At 46.7% G+C, this 19,214-nt stretch overlaps 1 protein-coding gene across 2 annotated transcripts in view; it reads right to left on the bottom strand.

The window, feature by feature from the left end:
- Positions 1-12,650: 12,650 nt before the first annotated feature.
- Positions 12,651-19,214, bottom strand: part of EFS (embryonal Fyn-associated substrate) — a 38,281-nt gene continuing 31,717 nt past the window's right edge. For both annotated transcript variants that reach the window (XM_077469298.1, XM_077469290.1), the window contains one exon: positions 12,651-13,273. In XM_077469298.1, coding sequence (XP_077325424.1) covers positions 12,854-13,273 — 420 coding nt within the window. In that variant the 3' untranslated portion in view covers positions 12,651-12,853. The remainder of the gene's footprint in view (positions 13,274-19,214) is intronic.

Below are 19,214 nucleotides of genomic sequence, written 5' to 3'. Positions count from 1 at the left end.
AGAGCTGCTAACCCACTGCAGTATGGAGTCGGCGGAGCTAGTGGCAAAAGCAGGAAACAGGAGCCACAAGCGGCAGCTCATGTAAGGTGGGGCAGAGGCTCCAGATCTACCTTGTGGCTTTGCCTTTCCCTCCACCCTTCTGGTTTTCTGAAGTAATTGGGGAGGGGGGGTGCCTGTTCCATGCCCCTTCAGTTACCTCACGAGGGGGCATGATTTGGATGATCTCTCTCTCCCCCGCCCTTTCTTTTTCTTGGGTGGGGGGTATGGGTAGATCATTTTAAGGGTGTGAGTAATGCTTAGGTCCTAATGGGGTGCTTTTCTGTTCTAATTACAGAAGGCACAGGAAAAGACAAAGCATGCCCTCCCCTTTCTAAGAAAAGGTGCCCTTCTTGAGGTACTTCCCGAGAGGATTTGTTGTAAACCCTCCCAGTTCTGTTGAAAGCAGAATGTCCGCTAGGACTTTGGCCATGGTGAATTTGGTGCAAAGGGTGCTCTAGTTAAATCTTTGTGTGGAGACTGCTTCTAAAGTGAAGCTCTGTCGTCTCCCTTTTAATGGGAATCTGCTTTTTGGACCAAATTTAGAGGCCATTTTGGATATGACTGCAGATAAGAAAAATACTTTTATAGCAAAGAAAATGAAAAGATATTTCATCCTCTAGCAAACCCAGGCCCCCAAGAACATGGGTTATAAGAAACCCTGGGGTGCATAGAGTGGGCGAGGTATGGCGGCTGTTCTTTTCAGACGTTCCGAACAGCCAGCTAAAAGCCAGTGACGGTGGTCCTGCTGTGGGAGGGGGGACTTCTATCCTTCCCTCCCTCCCTCCCTCAGTGGAGGGCCATAATGTCCACTCCATTTGTCTTGAATGTCATCTCCCAGGGATATGGACTGGAGTTTTCGGAGAGAGACCTCCAAACCGTTTTTTTGTGACTCAGATCCCCAGAGCACTGTACAAGGCCCTAGCATTAATATCCCTTTTAGAGGATCTCAGGCAACAGGGAGTAATTATTCCAGTGCCTCAGGAGGAGGAAGGTCTAGGGCAGAGATATGCAATTAGCGGACCTCCAGCTGTTTCAGAACTACAATTCCCATGAGGCATAGCAAGACTCTGAGAGCCATAAGCATGACACCCAGAGGCATGATGGAACTTGTAGTTTTGCAACATCTGGAGGTCCGCTAATTGCATATCCCTGGTCTAGGGTTTTATTCTCACATTTTCCTAATAAAGAAACCCTTTTTTGCTTTATTTTGAACCCAAAACTCCTGAATCGGTCCATTCGCTACAAAAAGTTCCGCATGGATACCATCTACTCCGTAAGGAAACTGCTTAAGGGGGGATGTTTTATGGCTTCCATTGATCTCAGCGACGCTTACCTTCACATCCCAATAGCAGTAGCATCCCAGAGGTTTTTGCATCTGGCAATCAGCTCAGAGGGCAGGATATCCCATCTGCAGTTCAGAGCCCTGCCCTTCGGTTTGTCCTCGGCTCTGAGGATCTTCACAAAGGTTATGGAGGAAGCCTTGGCGCCTCTGAGGATCCAGGGAATCACGATAGTTTTGTATCTGGACAATCTGCTTCTATTCGCCAGCTCAGAAAATCAGCTGCAAAACCTAGGTTGGATCCTGAATGAGGAGAAATCAAACTTAATCCCTTCCCAAGAGATACGTTTTTGGGGTACAACATCGACTATTCAACAAAAGATCTTCTGGCCAGAAGAGAAAAAGTAAAAGATCCTGGGGGCGATGAAACAATTCCAGGCAAGCTCGCCAGTAACTGTACAGTCAGCAATGTAGACATTGGCTTTCCTGGCATCCTCCATTCCGGCCGTTCAATGGGCCCGCCTCCACTCAAGGGATCTGAAGTAATTCTCCAAAATTGGAGGCACGAAGAACCCTTATGCCACGTACACACGATCAAACTATCCAGCGGACCAGAGTCCACTGGACAATCCGCCCGTGTGTGGAAAGTCCGGCGGACTTAGAAAGTAATTTTGACACAAAAATTGTCTGGTGGACAATCCGGCCGCGTGTGCTAGTTCGCCGGACTTTTGAAATTAACGGATTTTCCCGCACACGGAGAAAAGTCCGTTCATTTTGAACGCGGCTCCAGGTAGCCGGGACTAGCGAAGGACGTCAATGTGATTGACACGTCGCTGGCCCCGTCACCTGGTATGAACTTAAAGGGGAAGTGGGGGTCCCCCTCAAGGTCCATATAAGACCCTTATCCGAGCACGCAGCCCGGCCGGTCAGGAAAGGGGATGGGGACGAGCGAGCCCACAAAAGACCTATGAGAGTTTTTCGCCGGAAAATGCGACCGCGTGTATGCTCCATCGGTCTTTTGTTGGCGGAATTCCAGCCAGCAAAAGATTGAGAGCATGCTCTCAATTTTTCGGTTCCTATCCAAAAATGCGATCGTCTGTGGCAGTTACCACATGCAAAATTCCTACGCATTCTCGGAAACAATTTGACGCTTGCTCGGAAGCATTGAACTTAATTTTCTCGGCTCTTGACGGTCGAAAGTTCAGCGAACGTTTGCGTGACCGTGTGTATGCAAGGCAAACTTGAACGGAATCCTGTTGGAAAAGCCATCATATCTTTTTCAGACGAGAAATTCGCTCATGTGTTTGTGGCATAAGAAATTGGACTTTGAAAATGGCCCTATTGGTGGCAGTAACCTCTGCCAGGAGAGTCAGTAAGCTACAGGCTTTTTCCATAGTTGAACTTTCCCTGACAGTCTTTCCAGATCGGATAGTCCTAAAGGTGGACCCAGGCTTTCTACCTAAGGTCTCCTCTGCATTTTATCATTCTTGGAAGCTGATTCTACCAACGTTTTATGCATCCCCAGCCAATTCTAAAGAGATTGCCACACGCTGGACGGGAAGAGATGTCTAATGCAATATCTGGAATTGACTAGACAATTTAGGAATGTCAAATTCTATTTGTACTGTTCTCAGGGGTTCGTAAGGTAGAGCGTGCTTTCAATAGCTCAATAGGAAGATGGCTCAGAACAGCCATTAAAGAAGACTACAAAGCCTCAGGGCAGATACTACTGGATGGTATCCTGGCCCACTCAACTAGGGCAGTTGCAACATCCTGGGCTGAGAGGGCTTTTGCCTCACCCGACCAGATCTGTAAAGCCGCAACGTAGACAAGTTTTACTACGTTCATCCGACATTATAGAATTGATCTATCAGCCTCAGAGCAGACCTTCGGCCTGAAGGTCCTACAGGCGGTGGTCCCACCCTAGAGTAAGTTTTCTCACTTATCCTCTCCGGGTGCTGTCCTGAAAGATGCCTTGCGAAAACCTTAGACTTACCGGTGACGGTATTTATAGAAGTCTTTCAGGACAGCAGCTATTACCCTCCCTAGTGGTTTCCAATATGACTTGCACTGTTATATATGTGTATGTTTTGTTTAAAAACAAAATTCTTTTAGCATGGCTGGAGGTTTCTCGTTTACGACTGAGGCCATGGTGGAAGTGTACTGCCTTAAAAGTAGTTTCCTGGGAAGTTAGGTCGAGCTATGCTCTCCAGGTGCTGTGCTGAAAGACCGTCACCGGTAAGTCTAACTGAGGTTTTGCAGGCCACCTGCGTGCCATGTAGTGGTGAAGGAGCTTAGGGGGTGGTCTGGGAGGCTGTTGGTGCCAAATGCAGCTCCTCCCCACCCCTGCTTGCCTTGGATCTCGGATAGTGGCGCTGCACGTGCAGTAAATGCTGGTGACATCACAGAAGGACAGAGTTGACTGACTGCTGCCATATTTGCACTTTTTTGCAGGAGAACTGGCCGGTACTGAGGGCAGTGTTTCTCTGAGAAGTTTTATTATATCACATATCTGATAAGTGTTGCAACTAGTTGAATTTCTGTCATAGGGGAGGTGTGCACAGGTTGTGTCTGGGGCTTCCAGCACAGGTGACATGAGGCAAAAAGGAAGTTCTGGACAGCCACACACTGGAATATAGCCTTTATTTGTAAAAAGTCCAACAGATACAAGCCACAGCAAAAAATGCGACAAACGAGCTGACACGTTTCACACTTAACAGTGATTAGTCATATAATGAGAAAATAAAATAAATTTTGGGACTTTAAATGAATCAGGAACCAAAGGGGTAACTGCCTCCATCCCTATCATTGATTAAAATTGAGAGCAAATGGTGGGACTTTGTATGAAGCACACAGCTGCACAAAAGTAAGTCAAGTGACTGGCAAATACTGTTTATTCATGTTGTATAATCTAAAAGTGCTTAGTCATAGCTTCCACCACAGGTATCTGATATCAGCACCTGCTTCTCTCAGCTGACCTACACTGCCAATTACAATTAGTCCTTACCTTTGTTGGCAGGTCAGGTCTTCACAATCATGGGTGGTTGAGACTTCTGTTCGTCGCCAGCATTTGTAATGCACGCCGGCTCCGGAAGTGATACATCTGTGGCTGATATATTGGGTGCTGATCCTGGCCCAGAAAAATGTGAGTGGGCTACTTTTTGTTTTACATACACTTTCATTTTAATAAAACAATGTACAATGAAGTCTTTCTAATTGGTCTTTGTTGGTTTTCTGGTGGTATGGAGAGGTGAAAGAGCATAGTGTCTGTGGCGTCCTGCAAGGTGAAGGCAGAGGAAGAATCGAGTTTCTTTTGTAAAAAAAAAAAAAAAAAAAAAAAAGGTTTACTTTCACCTGGTATTGCCTAAGGCCTCTGTCACACTACCGCAACATTGCCACAATTTCAGGGAATGCCTGTGTAACTTGAGGTCTATGGACCTCAACTTGCATCAACTTGCATCAAAGTCGGACCACAGGGACTACTTTGAAGTTGATGTGACTTGAAGTTGCACATATATGAATGGTACTCATTGGAAATCATGGGGTACGACTTTGCAGTCCCAAGTCACGGCACAAGTCACACAAGTGTGATAGGGGCTTAAGAGGTTGTGGTGGTCGCACAAGTTCAAAGCTGCATGTCAGTGCGACTTTATGCGCAGATGTCTATGCAAGTCGCACCTGAAATCTGCAAAAGTAGTGCAGTAACTACCTTTTCAAATTGGTGTGGCACCATGAAGTCGCACTGGTGTTAACGGGGGCTGAAGGAGCACTTAATAATAATTGGACCCTTTGATGTAGATAAAGCACTTTTATTGGGACACTTGTTAAGAGCACACCTATTAATGTATGATTCATAATTCATCTAGAATTTGATGATGATATAGCACCACTTTTTGATAAAAAAATAAAATTCTTTTAATTTGTATTAAGCACCAAAGTGCTTAATACAACAAGCTGGATAATATAGATCCTGGTAGTCTCTCCAGCCTGGCCATCGAGCACGTGCAGACCTTAGCTCCATGCTGGGTCGGCCACGACAGGCCCCGTTTTGGTCCAGGGATAGCCGGTGAGCTATATGCTCCGGGGGACACATATGACCGGGCTACTGCTTTCCGAGTCACAGTGTGCCATGGCCGACAGCCACCCTGTACTACTCGGGTAATGGGTCTGTCAGTGGAGTGAGTCCAGCAGTCCCTGCAGGAGGGGTAAATATGGTTCCACCTGTTTCGGCAGGTGAGAGGTCGTTTAGGGGGTCTCTCTCTCTCTCTCTCTCTCTCTCTCCCTTTCTTTGCTCCCTGTATCTTTCCCTCCTCCCCATTCTAAGGGACTGTAGCTTGGCATAGGGGGTTTTGAGCACGTACCTGGCCATGGGTCCTCTGGGTGGTCTCTGGGTCCTTGCAGAGGGCTGCGCTGGGCAGTTAGTGGTCCGCTCGTTTTTATCCCTTCATTTGGTGTTTTTTTTGGGTGTCTGTGTGGGTGGAATGGTCATGGCGGGAACCGCGGCCATTTTCCCCACGTTTTCAGGCGCTTTTGCCTGAGGTGGACAGCGGCTATTTTCTGGTAGCCACATGTCTGTTATACTCTAGCGGAACATCGCGAAAATGGACACAGGACACCTCGTGGTGGAAAGCAGAGGGGAGAGCGGACGGCAGCAGCACCTGGGTCGGAGTGGCGAGTCCTGCGGGAGGCCCCTCAGTCTGTGGCAGCTAGGAGGGTGGACATTTTTTGTGGCTTGCCTTAGGTCACTAAGGGTGACAGGCGAGAGTGGTCAGCATGGCGTCAGAGGCTGGCGCTTCTTCTCCAGACACCCCTGTGATAGCAACCGGTTCCCCTGCACCTGCGGTGCCTATGGACGCTCTGTATGCGGTCCTGGAATCATTTGTTGCCAGGGTGGAAGCAGCGTGCGGGAGCAAGGGGGGTAAAAAAAAGCCCCCTCCCCCCGTCTTCTGGGGAAAGCTCTGATTCAGACTCTGGTCCCGCTGTGGCAGGCGGCCCCTGTTCTGACACTTCAGGGAACGCGGACCAGGACCATTCGGACAGTGAGGAGGAAGACTGCGTCTGTTTCAGCACAGGAAAAAAACACTAGTAGGAGCACTTATTACAGAGGATACGGCACTGGCATCTGCAGAGGTGTCAGTACTTTTGGGTCCCACAAGCTGTCTGCACCGCCTAAGGTGTTTGCCTAACTAATTTATTTTGATAAGTTTACAAGGAGTGGGAAAGCCCGCAGTGGGCCTTTTCAGTCCCGAGACGAATGGCAGTTGCATTACCCCTTTGAGGAGAGTTTCCTGAAAAAATGGACATCTCCGGTTCTTGATCCCCCGGTATCTAGGTTAAATAAGGTAACCACGATTCCGGTGGAAGGGTCCCCCTCTTTCAAGGACCCCACCGACAGAAGGGCCGAAGCGGTTGCCTGGTCCATGTTTAGCCACAGCTCTGGTGTCTCAAACACTTACTGAATGGGCTAAGTTGTTGCACCGCGAGTTGGGGAAGAAACAGGTTTCCCCAGTCTGTGTGGAACTGGCAGACCAGTTGGTGCACGGCCTTAAGCATGTCTGTGATGCGGCCCTGGATACGTCCCCTTTGCTTTCTAGAGCCTCAGTATCCGCAGTGGTGCTGCATCCCCTGATTTGGCTTAAATGCTGGTCTGCGGACCAGGCATCTAAGAAAGCGCTGGCAGATTCGCCCTTCCAAGGTGAGAGGCTGTTTGGCACCTTAATGGATGTTACTGGAGGAAAGAGTACTTTACTCCCACAGTCTAGAAAGGGTAAGGAGCCACGCCGTAGGCAAGGGCCCTCTTTTTACGCTCAGAAGCAGCTTTCTCATCTGCCCAGGTCGGCAGGTAAGCGTTCCCAGTCCGACACGGTGCCTGCTGAGGGACAAAAGCGTTCCTGGTTTCGCAAGTCGAACAAACCTGCAAGCAAATCAGTTGCCACATGAAGGTTCGTCTTCGGGAGTTTGCAGTCCAGTGGGCCTCTTTTCTTTCCGACTAGTGGGCCTGCGAGCTTGTTTGGCCTGGCTACAAGATAGAGTTTATTTCTTGTCCGCCAGACAGATTTTTTTTCCTCCAACCTTCATCTCCTTCCAGCTCGTTGGGAGGCCCTGTTTGGGGCAGTACAGGAGTTACTACTGCGTGGGGTGATAGTGCTTGTACTGACGTTGGAAAGGTTTCAGGGATTCTACTCCAGTCTGTTTATAGTCCCGAAGAAGGAAGGGGTCCGTCTGTCCGGTCCTGGATCTCAAGGCCCTCAATTGCTTCGCGAAGGTGCGGAGGTTCCGGATGGAATCGGTTTGTTCTGTGGTCGCTGCACTTCATCAAGGGGATTTCTTGGCTTCTTTGGACATCAAGGACACATACTTGCATGTCCCCATATGCATCAGACACCAGAGGTTCCTGCGATTTGCGGTCAGGGATGAACACTACCCATTTGTGTCCTAGCGACAGCTCCAAGGGTCTTCACCAAGTTGCTGGCCCCAATTCTGGCGTTGCTGAGACAACGGGGGATCGCGATCATGGGATACCTGGACGACCTCCTGAGAGCAGCTTCTGCTTCAGAATAAAGGGAGGATGTGGGGATCACCATACAGACTCTCTGGGAGTTTGGTTGGGTGTTAAATCTCCAGAAGTCGGTGTTGGTGCCGACTCAGCGCCTGGAGTTGATTCTGGACGCCTCAGAGGCGATAGTCTTTCTCCCTTCGAACAAGCTGCAGACTCTTCAATCCGCGATGCAGTTATTGATGTCCCACAGGTTGTTGGCGCTGCGTTTTTGCATGCGAGTTCTGGGTCTCATGGTAGCCACTTTCGAGGCAGTACTGTATGCTGAATTTCACATTCGAGTCTTGAAGAAAGAGATCCTGTCCAAATGGGACAAATCTTCGACATCCCTGGATGGTCAAATTCGGGTGAGCTTCTCTGGTGGCTGAGGTCTCCGGGCCTTCGGTCACCGTCTTCATTGAACAGTGATCATGATGGATGCCAGCCTGACCGACTGGGGGGAAGTTTGGGGCATCCAGTCAGCCCAGGGTCACTGGGCGCAGGAAGAATCCCGCCTGCCGATCAATGTGCTAGAGCTTCGGGGCGATCAGGCAGTGCCTCTTCACATGGTCGCAGAGGATACAGGGGCGTCCGGTCAGGATCCAGTCGGACAACGCCACGGTGGTGGCATATGTCAATCATCAGGGGGGGACAAGGAGCTCAGCTGCAGGTCTGGAGGTCTCTCACATCCTATAGTGGGCGGAGCGGCGCGTGCCGGCTCTGTCAGCTGTATACATTCAGGGCGTAGAAAACTGGCAGGCGGACCACCTCAGTTGTCAGTTGCTGGACCAGGGGGAATGGTCGCTGCATCCGGAAGTATTTCGGCTCATTTGCCTAGGGTGGGGCGTGCCGGATGTGGATCTCTGAGCCTCTCGGTTCAATCGGAAGGTGCAGAGGTTTGTGGCCAGGTCAAAGGATCATTATCGGTTCATTTATGCCTTTCACCCTCTCAGACTCCTCGCTCGTCTGCTAGGCAGAGTGGAGACCGAGGGGATTCCGGTGATTCTGATTGCCCCAGATTGGCCTCGACGTCCTTGGTAAGCCGACATAGTACGAATGATGGCGGATGTTCCTTGGCGGTTACCAATGCGGGAGGACCTGCTGTCGCAAGGTCCGATACTTCACCCTGCTTTACCGTCGCTGGTTTTAACGGCATGGCTGTTAAAAGCCAGGTGCTGAGGGACTGAGGACCATCGGCTTCGGTAATTTCCACTATGGTGAGGACACGTAAAGCTTCCGGGAAGATTTATCATCGCACGTGGAAGGCCTACATCTCCATGTGTGAGGAGATGTGGCATCCGCATACATAGTTTCCAAAATCCTGCTGTTTTTGCAGCGAGTTGATCAGAAACTTGCATTAAGCACCTATAAGGGGCAGATTGCAGCTTTGGCTGTCTTTTTCCAGGGATCTTTGGCGACTCATTCATTGGTGCGTACATTTATTCAGAGAGTTCTGCATGTGGCCCCTCCGGTACTGCCACTGCCCCTGTGGGATTTGAATCTGGTGCTCCAGAAACAGCCGTTTGAAAACATTAGGGAGATCTCCTTATTGATGCTCTCTCAGAATGTAGTCTTTCTAGTGGCTATTACGTCTGCAAGGCAGGTTTCTGAGTTGGCAGCCTTGTCTTGCAAGTCTCCCTACTTGATCCTCCACAAGCATAAGGCGGTGTTGTGTCCGCAGCCTTCTTTTTTTCAGAAGGTTGTTTTGGTCTTCCATCTAAATGAGGACATTGTGCTCCCGTCCTTATGTCCTCGGCCGTCGCATCCCAAAGAAGTCGCTTTACATTCTTTGGATGTGGTCCAGGCTCTGCGGGTGTATCTGTCTGCTACGGCTCCTTTCTGGAGGTCGGACTCTCTGTTTGTATCGGTGGCTGGTCCGAAGAAGGGTCTGGCAGTCTCGGCGGCCACCATTTCTCAGCTGATCAGACAGATCGTGGTTCAGGCTTATGCCATAAGGGGGCGGGCGCCTCCCTTTCCTGTCACGGCACATTCTACCAGGGCAACTGGTGCTTCCTTTGCTTTCCGACATCAAGCGTCCGTTTCTCAGGTATGTAAGGCGGCGACTTGGTCATCCGTACACACTTTCACCACATTTCACAAGGTCGATATGGGTGTATTTTCGGATGCATGCTTTGGCCGCAAGGTTTTGCAGGCGGCCGTTTGAGGTTGCGACTCCCCTGATGGGGAGCTTTTTTTGTTATGGGTGGAATATTTTTTTTTATTATTATGTTCCCACCCCTCGTTTTTGGCACTGCTTGGGGACATCCCGAAGGTCAAGATTAAGGTGCTGTGTCCGTCAATGAACTAAAGAGAAAATAGGATTTTTGTACTCACCGTAAAATCCTTTTCTCTGATGTTCATTGACGGACCCACCCCTCCTATTTATGTTTGTACTGCTTTTTAACAAACTGAGCTGCTGGGAGCAGAGTGAGGGGTTATAGCCAGTAGGACCGCCCCCTGGCTGGTTTTTATTTTATGTGTTCTGCCTAGTCCTCTTCTAAAGGTGGCAATATAACCCTAAGGTCAAGATTAAGATGTTGTGTTCGTCAGTGAACATCAGAGAAAGGGATTTTACGGTGAGTACAAAAATCCTATTTTTATTCTCGTTTACACAGTTGTACTGAGTGGATGTTTGAGCCTCTGAGGACACGAGTCTGTGAGTCTTGCAGGCTGCAGTGTGAGGTTCTAACCACTTCTAGTTTAGTTGTTCAGTGCCTGTTGACAACTTGACCTCCCCTCATATTCAGTGCTTTGGGACATCACTATTGTAGTGAATGTGAAGATGTACGATAAAGAAAATGAAAACTTTGGCTGCCAAAAAAAAAAATTATGAGTACATCACAATATATGGGGACCACTTTGTCATAATGGAAATTAATATACCCTGTATCCTGATGTACTCCAAGAAAAGGATTTTACAGGTAAACCAAAAATTCCTTTTTTATTGGCATAGCAGTGTTATGCAGCAGGACAGGGATGGAATGGCGCTGACATCCTGGTACTGATTTATCAGTGGAAAAGTAGTAGATCCTAAAAGAGTTTACCTATTATGCCAAAGAGTCTCACTTAGTAGAACCATATAGACCTCTGTGTCCTCATCTGGAAAAATGGCTGCAGTTTAGGTACATTTTAACAATAGTTTTGTTATGTTGGCTGATTCTGTCACAGAACATACCAATTAATAATCACCAATAATGTTGGCATATGTTTTTGCTTTAATTTAGACTCGAGACCCATGCATAGGGCAGATTGCATCAAATACTGTCAATCACAACAAAAAAATGGTCTGAGATACATATCTGAAAAATCTATCCAGAAATTGGGGGACTTATCTGTAACGAAGTGTCAAACAGCATATGGTTGAAAGAGCATGTGGTATGTCTTGGCCATCTTTTAATGCCTGTGGGTATGTTGCTTTGTATGCCTGCACAGACTTTGGCACTGTTCGTCCAATAAACCCTGCCATTTCAGCCAAGTTTTGAGGAGAGCTATTGCTGAGAGCACAGTAAGTGGTTGATTTCTCATACTTTGTATTGTTTCTGGGAGAGAACATGAAGATAAATGCATCCAATAAGACACAGCAAAAAACTGCCAGGGGTTCCCTGCTTTATCCAAAAAAAATTGTGTTTTATATGCTTGTTAATGTGTCATTGCGGAGCCCAGTCCCCCTGTTGGAACACAATAGCACAGCTGGGGAGAATGCTATGCTAACATTGCATAGTTTGTATGACAATCTCTCTGGTTTTTGTTCAGCCCGCTCGGTTTAAAAAAAAAATAAATAAACGTTATTGTCAAGTCAGAAGTTTTTTCTTATCCTAATGCATTCTATGCATCAAGATAAAAAACCTTACGTGTGAAGTAGCCTTCCTTGGCCCCCCCTAATACTTACCTGAGGCCCATGTAGCGATCGGCCAGCGACAATCCCACCAAAGAGTTCTTTCAAGTGAATGAGTTTTGTTGGAAACAATGGGGTTAAAACAGGCATAAAAAAGGCATCACATCATGCCCTACCCACCTATCGACCACTTCTGAAAAGCGATCTGAACACATCGCTGTTCAGAGGAGAGGAAGATTTAGATGCACATCCAAATCTACCCTTAAGCCTAGGTTCACACTGACAGAGGGAATGAAATTGTGCAAGTTCAGCTGAAATCACACAATTTTATTCCCGCATGTCAGTCCCGACTTTGAGGCGTGATTTCAAAGACATCTGTGCGGGTTCCTGCATAGATGTCTATAGAAATCGCATCCCGAAGTCACCAAAAGTTGTACAGAAACTACTTTTGGGAATCGGTGCGGTAACACACCCATTTGGACTGTGCCATTACCGGCAATAGCTGCCAATTTGTGTGCGATTTGACATGCCAAATCCCTGCAATGTGAACCAGGGCTTAAGTAGAACTATATGCAAAACTTTTTTCATTTTAAATAGAACAAGGAGTGGTTATAACCCGTCAGATTTTTTTCTCATCATCTGTGTCCTATTGGGGAGATTTCTCTTCACTTCCTGGTCCATAGCCAAAGTGACCTCCAGGACTAGTGTCGAATTTGATTTACCTTCTACATTACTGTTCTGGTGACAGCCCAAAATTGGGGATTTTGTTTTACCTTCACTTTCAATGATAATGGTAACAAGATAGAAGTGGGTGAAACTCTCTAACGGGGACACAGCCTGCAATGAAACCTGACAGTCCTTCTCCTCTATCCAAAACTTTAAAAAAAAGTTTTGCTTTTAGTTATACTTTAAGGCTTACTAGTTCTGTGTGTTATAAAACAAATACTCATGCTACAAATAAATACAATAAGAGTGAATTTATTGTAGTTTTTCATATATATTTAAACATAACATCAGAGATCTTGATACAAAATAAATACTAAAATGAAAAGGTCAGTAAAATGATTAGGCAGGTAGTACCATGAATTTCTCAAAATTATTGTAGATTTTTCTACCCATAATCCAAATCAACCTTCCAAATGTCTGAAGTTCTGTTTCTCATGAGTCAGGCAGACAGTTTTTGTAGAAGTTCTGTGAAGCTATGAGCACAGGTACAGAGTACCGATACACTGGCTGCCATGGCTTTGAGTGCAACAGGAGATGGGTACAGGGCAGCAGCCTCCTTTGTAGCTAACACAACTTCTTTAAGGGCTTGGCATAGGGTTCCTCCTTCTCCTGCTAATTTAACTTGCAGTTGAGTACAGCTGAGCAATCGGCCAAGTGTGTCCCCAATGAACACAAGCTTGTGTGCCGCAATCACCAGCTGTTTTCCATGTCCTACAAAAATACGTGGTGGTTGTGAGCTTGCACTTCCCAGAAATGTACCCACACAGGTCTCAAGTGTCTGTAGGTGTCCATGACTTTGAGATGCATAAAAGCGCAGCAAATGACGGTCTTCTTCTGATGGCTCTGGACAGGAGTCAGCCTGGAATAAAAGAATTCTCAAGTGAGTGGATTGTTGTGATTCCTATATTGTAGTTGTACATTTTATTGACCGTCTACTACCAAAGCAGCATAAAACAAATAGTGCAAAGTACAGCCAAAGAGTTGTATAAATCTACATTTGTATCTACAAGGCAGGAAACGTGTATGCTTGCAATCAAAAGAACTCCGCTGATAACAGTTGTTTTTTTTTTTCCCCCCTTAATTTATTTTTTACCACACCTACCAGGAAATACATGCAAAAACACAACTAGTAAACATGATAACATGCCAGGGTTTCTTTTGCACATCATTGCACTCCTGCCATCTACCAGCAAGGGTGGGAGGGTATTGTGTAAAGCTGGCCATAGATGGTTCAGATCCCTGCTGGACTGGCTGAGATTCGAACCACGTATGGTCAGGCAGATTGTACCTAAGTTGATCAATTTGGGTACAACAAGCATGTAGGATTTTTCATTAGAATATTGCCAGCAGCTTTAAGCTGTAGTAATAATCACTGTGTTCTCCCAGCAGGGATCGTCGTCTCCCCCCCAGGGAGAACACAATAGCTCCACAGGATGTATTCCCATATAAACACTGAATGTGTTGATGGGGCAAACAAGCGATTTTCTTTCCTGCAACTAAGGATGAGCTCAGGTGTGTTCGGATACGCCACATGCTGAGCCCGCCAGGAAGTCAGCACTGCACTAATCACAGGCAGTGAGAGATTGCCCTGATGCGCGGCTGCAGAGATCGGGCAATGTCTCACTGCCTGTGATTAGTGCAGCGCTGCGCTGACTTCCTGGCGGGCTCAGCATGTGGCGTATGCGAACACGCCTGAGCTCATCCTTACTTGCAACCCATGGTTGCAGAAAAGAAACCTGCTTAACAGTATAACCTGTGTAACCATGCATTGCTTTATACCACAGGCTACAGTCTGTCATTCCCCTGCCACTCAGCAATGAGTTGGCAATAAGACTGGCATGAGGTTCTAGAGGCACAGCTTTCACAGCAGTGTGGAACCAAATCATTTTTTGTTTTTTCTAATTTAAAGTGGTGCTATGCTCGCCTTCACTCCAGCGATGCAGCATTCTGGAGCCCCCCCTCCAGCCGCTGACATCTTTGCATGGACAGCTTCCACGTATTGCTTTCATTAGCTGGGCAGAGATGATGTCCCGCATGCGCAGGAGTTGTTATCCTGGCATTGTGGGAATTGTACAATGAGCTGCACATGCGTAACTCGCTGTACAAGGATGGACTGACAGGTAAGTAGCTTTAATGCAGTTGTGACATAGCATGTCTTTTCTGCATTAAAAATCCTGTCTGTTCACCCATTTTTTTTTATTGTTTTCATAAAGTTCCACTATAACACATATACATTGTTATGGCTGCATTAAAATAATTAAACTACACAGATACGATTGAAATATGATTCATATATGAATGTAGAATTCCTCTTCATCATGAGAAACATTTTTCAACCAGTTCAGGGTATCAAAGAGGGATTCAGATGCCTATCCAATGAATCTGTAAGTGCTGGTTATTTATCAGGGAATTTGGTGAATATTTCCCAATTTGACATCTCCTGCCTCTCTAGGCCTGGAAATCTACATATGATGTACGAATATTAGCACTGCATTTGCAACATATTTTTTTGCCTTTTTAAAAAAAAAAGCTGCATCACTTCTTGTGACCACTAGAGGGGGGGGGGGGGTTTACAATCTAATAATAATTCCATCTGAATTTACAGCTACATGGTGTTTCCTCTAGTCTCACTATTGTATTAGGGACATGGTTAGCGCCTAAACCTAAAGTGTTCCCTGAAAAATATAAAACTTTTAACAGAAAAATGTGTTACCTCTTTCATTGACAGGTGAGGATTTTAAGAGTTTTGCTAGTTTGTTTCCTTTAAAATCTCAAAAATAAAATGTAAGATAAACATGCCGTGATGTAAATATGGGGGTTTCCAATGCTGACTTCCTTCTGAAAACTATTACCCGACTGTCATTGACTTGGAACAAGGCTGCAGATGAGGGAAGTCATATGTCCTTATCGACAAAGCTGCCACGGATTATTGATGTAAAGCATAAAGACCAACAGATTTACATGGCACACTCCAGATAGGGCTATAACATTAAAATAGTGTAAAAATGGTTGTGACTGTGTTGTTGCATGATGGAACAGTCTTAATTAGTCCTTAGTATTAGTATATTCATGTAAGGATGACCAATAAACTATCCTTAGTGGCTGCCGGCTTTGAAAAGAGCTAGAATAGACTTCCACCAGCGCGGCCAGATCCGACGCAGCTCCTACAGCCATAGACCCAAAAGCACCTCTCCTGGGACAGAGCGGAGGATCCTAATATACTACATGCTGGTTTTTAATCGCCCTCTTGTGAGTGTAACTCTTATGTTCCAATTTTTAAAATGTTTTACTACTACACTTAGATGGCGCTGCTTTTTGTCTCCCACTAAAGAGTCAGCATGGCAGCCAGGCAACTAGTGTGTGTGTGTTTTTTTTTTTTTTTTAAAGGAATCAGTAACTTCACCCTCCATTTCTTTCATGAAAGGTAAAACTGCCCACAAATACACTTTTATGTATTGTTGTTCAAGGTAAACCTCTCATGAAAGAAATGCGGGTCATGCCATTACTGACCTTGTTCTGAAAAGATACCTGGCTGTCAAGCTGGTCCTTCTTGCATCAATACTTTTGAGTGACTGACTAGTAACAAGTATGAAGATCAGGAACGGGAAAAGCTTTTTATCTGCATTCTTGTTCCAGGTTACTGATGCAAGTTAAAGGGTGGGATCAACCTGACAGTCTATCATTTTCAGGAGAGGTGAGCAATAACAGGCTCCATGTTTTACACGTTTTCTATAACAGATAACTACAGATGTGAAAATATCACCCCAGTACCTGCCTTATCTCAGAAAATATTAGCTACAAAAAGTCTTGTCCAGATCAAAACTATGTGATCCTGGGGCTTTCTGCTGAGATTATAAAGTACCTAATGCTGTATCTATCACCATTGGCACCATTCATTTGATTGGGTCTCCCTCCGCTCCACAAAACGCTCAAATCTTGGCACAGAGGCAGGAGCGTTTGCAGTCACGATTTTTGATGCAACTTGTCGCTCGTTAATCATGGTAAAATTGCAGTGCGTTTGGGGTGACAAATACTGTAGTTGCTGACTTTTAATATTAGGACACTTACCTGTGCAGGGATCCCACGATGCCTGCACCCCAGACAATTTTTCAATCAGCTCTCGGTGCTGCCGCTGCCATTCCTTCACAACCAGTTCCCTACTAGGCATGCGCAAAGTGTGCTGCACTTTCTGAATGGCCTAGTGGTGGTGGGAGGAGGAGGGGAGCTGAGGTTTCTGGGGGACCTCAACTGGGCTAGGTCTCCTGGAAGTGGGGACGGGTACCTGTCAAAAACGGGTAACCATTCCCCCATCACCCCGAAAGGTGCCAAATATGGCACCAGAGGGGGAGGAAGCAAATAAGAGCTTTCCCTTTTGGGTGGCGCTCCACTTTAGGAAATAATGGTATAGCAAACACGTTCTGCCACAATTCTGCAAATTCGCAATGATTCTGCATGAGATGCAAGACACCTAGGTGTGAATGAAGCCTCAAAGTATATTCATCCTTTTGTAGAATACCTTCCATGTAATCTAATGTTTGATTCAATTTACATACTAATGTAAGTGTTGCTTTGCTACAGGAAACTGTAGTGAAAGCGTATTTTCTACCCCTAGTGGTTTTTTTTTAATAAGAACTGTATTTTTGTATCCTGTTATTCTCAGTTACCTATCATCTTTTTCCAGTTTTGCTGATATGGTTGGAGTGCCCAATAAATTGTGGCAAGTTCCAATGTCTAAGGAGGATCTGTAATAGAAGAAACTGCTACATGTATGAATTGCAGACATCTTTCCTTTCCTGTCGCATCATGGCAGCATACACTTTGGGCTGTGACTCCGCCCCCACAACCTGATAGGACTACATAACTATAAGTTGACGAGAAGGCCCCCGCCCCAGTATTCTCAAATTTTTCCTCACCTGTCAGGACTGCACGGATCAGCACCCCCTTACCACTTTGCCCCAGCCAGGATCTAGCCTCTCCTGGGTGGAAGTCCTTACATGTACAGCCTCTAAACGCACTAGATGGAAGGAGCCTCACTCTGGTGATCTCAGGGGTGTTTCAGCGGCCTTATTATAAGCCTTAAACAGGCTTAGTTGTGTTGCAGCAGTCTCCATCCCTTCCATTTTCCTGCACTGGTGTTCCTGGGCTTTGTTATCCCTCTGGGAGGCTTCCCGATGTGTGCCGAGCGTCTCAGTGCTTCCGCGCATGCGCAATGCACAGTCTCAGGGTGTTCTCTGCTCTTTCGCAGATTCCAAAATGGTGCCGGGTGTCGCGTGGCGCTACTGCGCATACACGAGCAGAATGTGGCCATGGCAGCAGTTTTAAAAAGCTCTAGAGACTGAATTCACTTCTTCTGTCTGTGTCTGTGTATCTGGACTGCTTTTTTTTTTTTGCTCTCACCTTAAGTTCTAGTGTATCCTTTCCTTAGGTAAGTGGCTGTCCTGTGACTTGTTCTAATCCTGCATTCTTGCATGTCTTATCCCTCTGTCTCCCTAGGTTTACCACTACTTCTTCTGCATGGAGACCGCTGCCCCAGCAGTTCACCGTCAGCCTAATAGGTAAGGGGGGAGGATTTACCTTGGTAAGTAGTGAAGATTGAAAAAGAGAGCAGGATGCCACTAACTCTGCCTAAATTGGTCAGTCCCTATCAGGTCCTCAAGGTCGTCCAACTCAAGATGCAGAGAGACCTCGCACAGGAGAAGCTGCTCTGGCCACAGACGAAGCCCCTCAAGTCATGGAAGAAGTTGCTCAGGCCACAGGGGGAGTTGATCCAAATCTTATTCAAGACACAGCCACTCCTACCCCAGAAGATCCCCTGCACGCAGACATCTGTCACCAGCGCACCACTCCTGTCCCTCCGGGAACGCTTGCTGGGTATGCGGGGCTACCGCCCTCCCAGATAAACTGGCCTGTCCCAGGTGCTTTGAGGAGGCCACCAAAGAAAAAGAACCAGATGCCAGGGAATCCACTGGAGTTTCAACTCCACAAGTCTTAACTCCAGATATGGAATTTTCAACCCTAAGTGCCTCACCGCTCCCCCGAGTACATCAAGAGAGCAGGATTCCCCATCTCACAACGAGGGGTTGGAAGCATCGGCTGGCTTTGATTTTTCACTGATAGAGCCCTTTGTTAAGTCGGCCAAAGAGGCGATAAACTGGGAGGAACCCCAGGAGGTTCAGCAAAAGCGGAGAAAATATTTTCCGAATCTCAAGAAGGACCCAGAGGCTTTCCCATTCATTGAATAATTGGATAACCTAATCAAGGAGGAATGGCAAAGAGCAGAGAAAAAATCCAGTCTAATGGAGAAGCTACATCTAACGGCTTGGAGGCTGAGAGGGCTAGATTTCTAGATCAGGGCTGCTCCCAGAGGGTAGTAGATACATTACTCCAGGTCAGAAGGCCTACCACCAACAGCACCTACAGGAGTGTCTGGGAAAAGATTGTCACCTTCGCACAACAGCAAGGCTGGGACTCATCTTCCCCATCAGTGTCACAGGTTCTGGAATTTCTGCAGTCAGGCCTAGAGAAAGGTCTTGGGTCCAGCACCTTTAAAAGTCCAAGTGTCCGCCCTGACTGGAGTCAAGTGGGCACATAACCCCCTTGTTATACAGTTTCAGAAGGCCCCCCAGGAAACCTTCATTCCTGGTCTGGGATTTCTCAATTGTCTTGGAAGCCTTATCTAAAGAACCTTTCTTCGCTCAAAAGCATCTCCCTCTGGGACCTAACGCTAAAAGTCTCATTCTTAATTGCTATAACCTCAGCAAACAGATGCAAGCCTTGCTAGCTAAGGAGCCGTACCTGAT

Source organism: Lithobates pipiens, unplaced genomic scaffold (genome assembly GCF_037356315.1).
Source record: "Lithobates pipiens isolate NorthernLeopardFrog02 unplaced genomic scaffold, aLitPip1_a1.2 Scaffold_11, whole genome shotgun sequence".
In the NCBI taxonomy this organism is placed as follows: Eukaryota; Metazoa; Chordata; class Amphibia; order Anura; family Ranidae; genus Lithobates; species Lithobates pipiens.
This window is presented reverse-complemented; position numbering and strand designations above follow the sequence as displayed.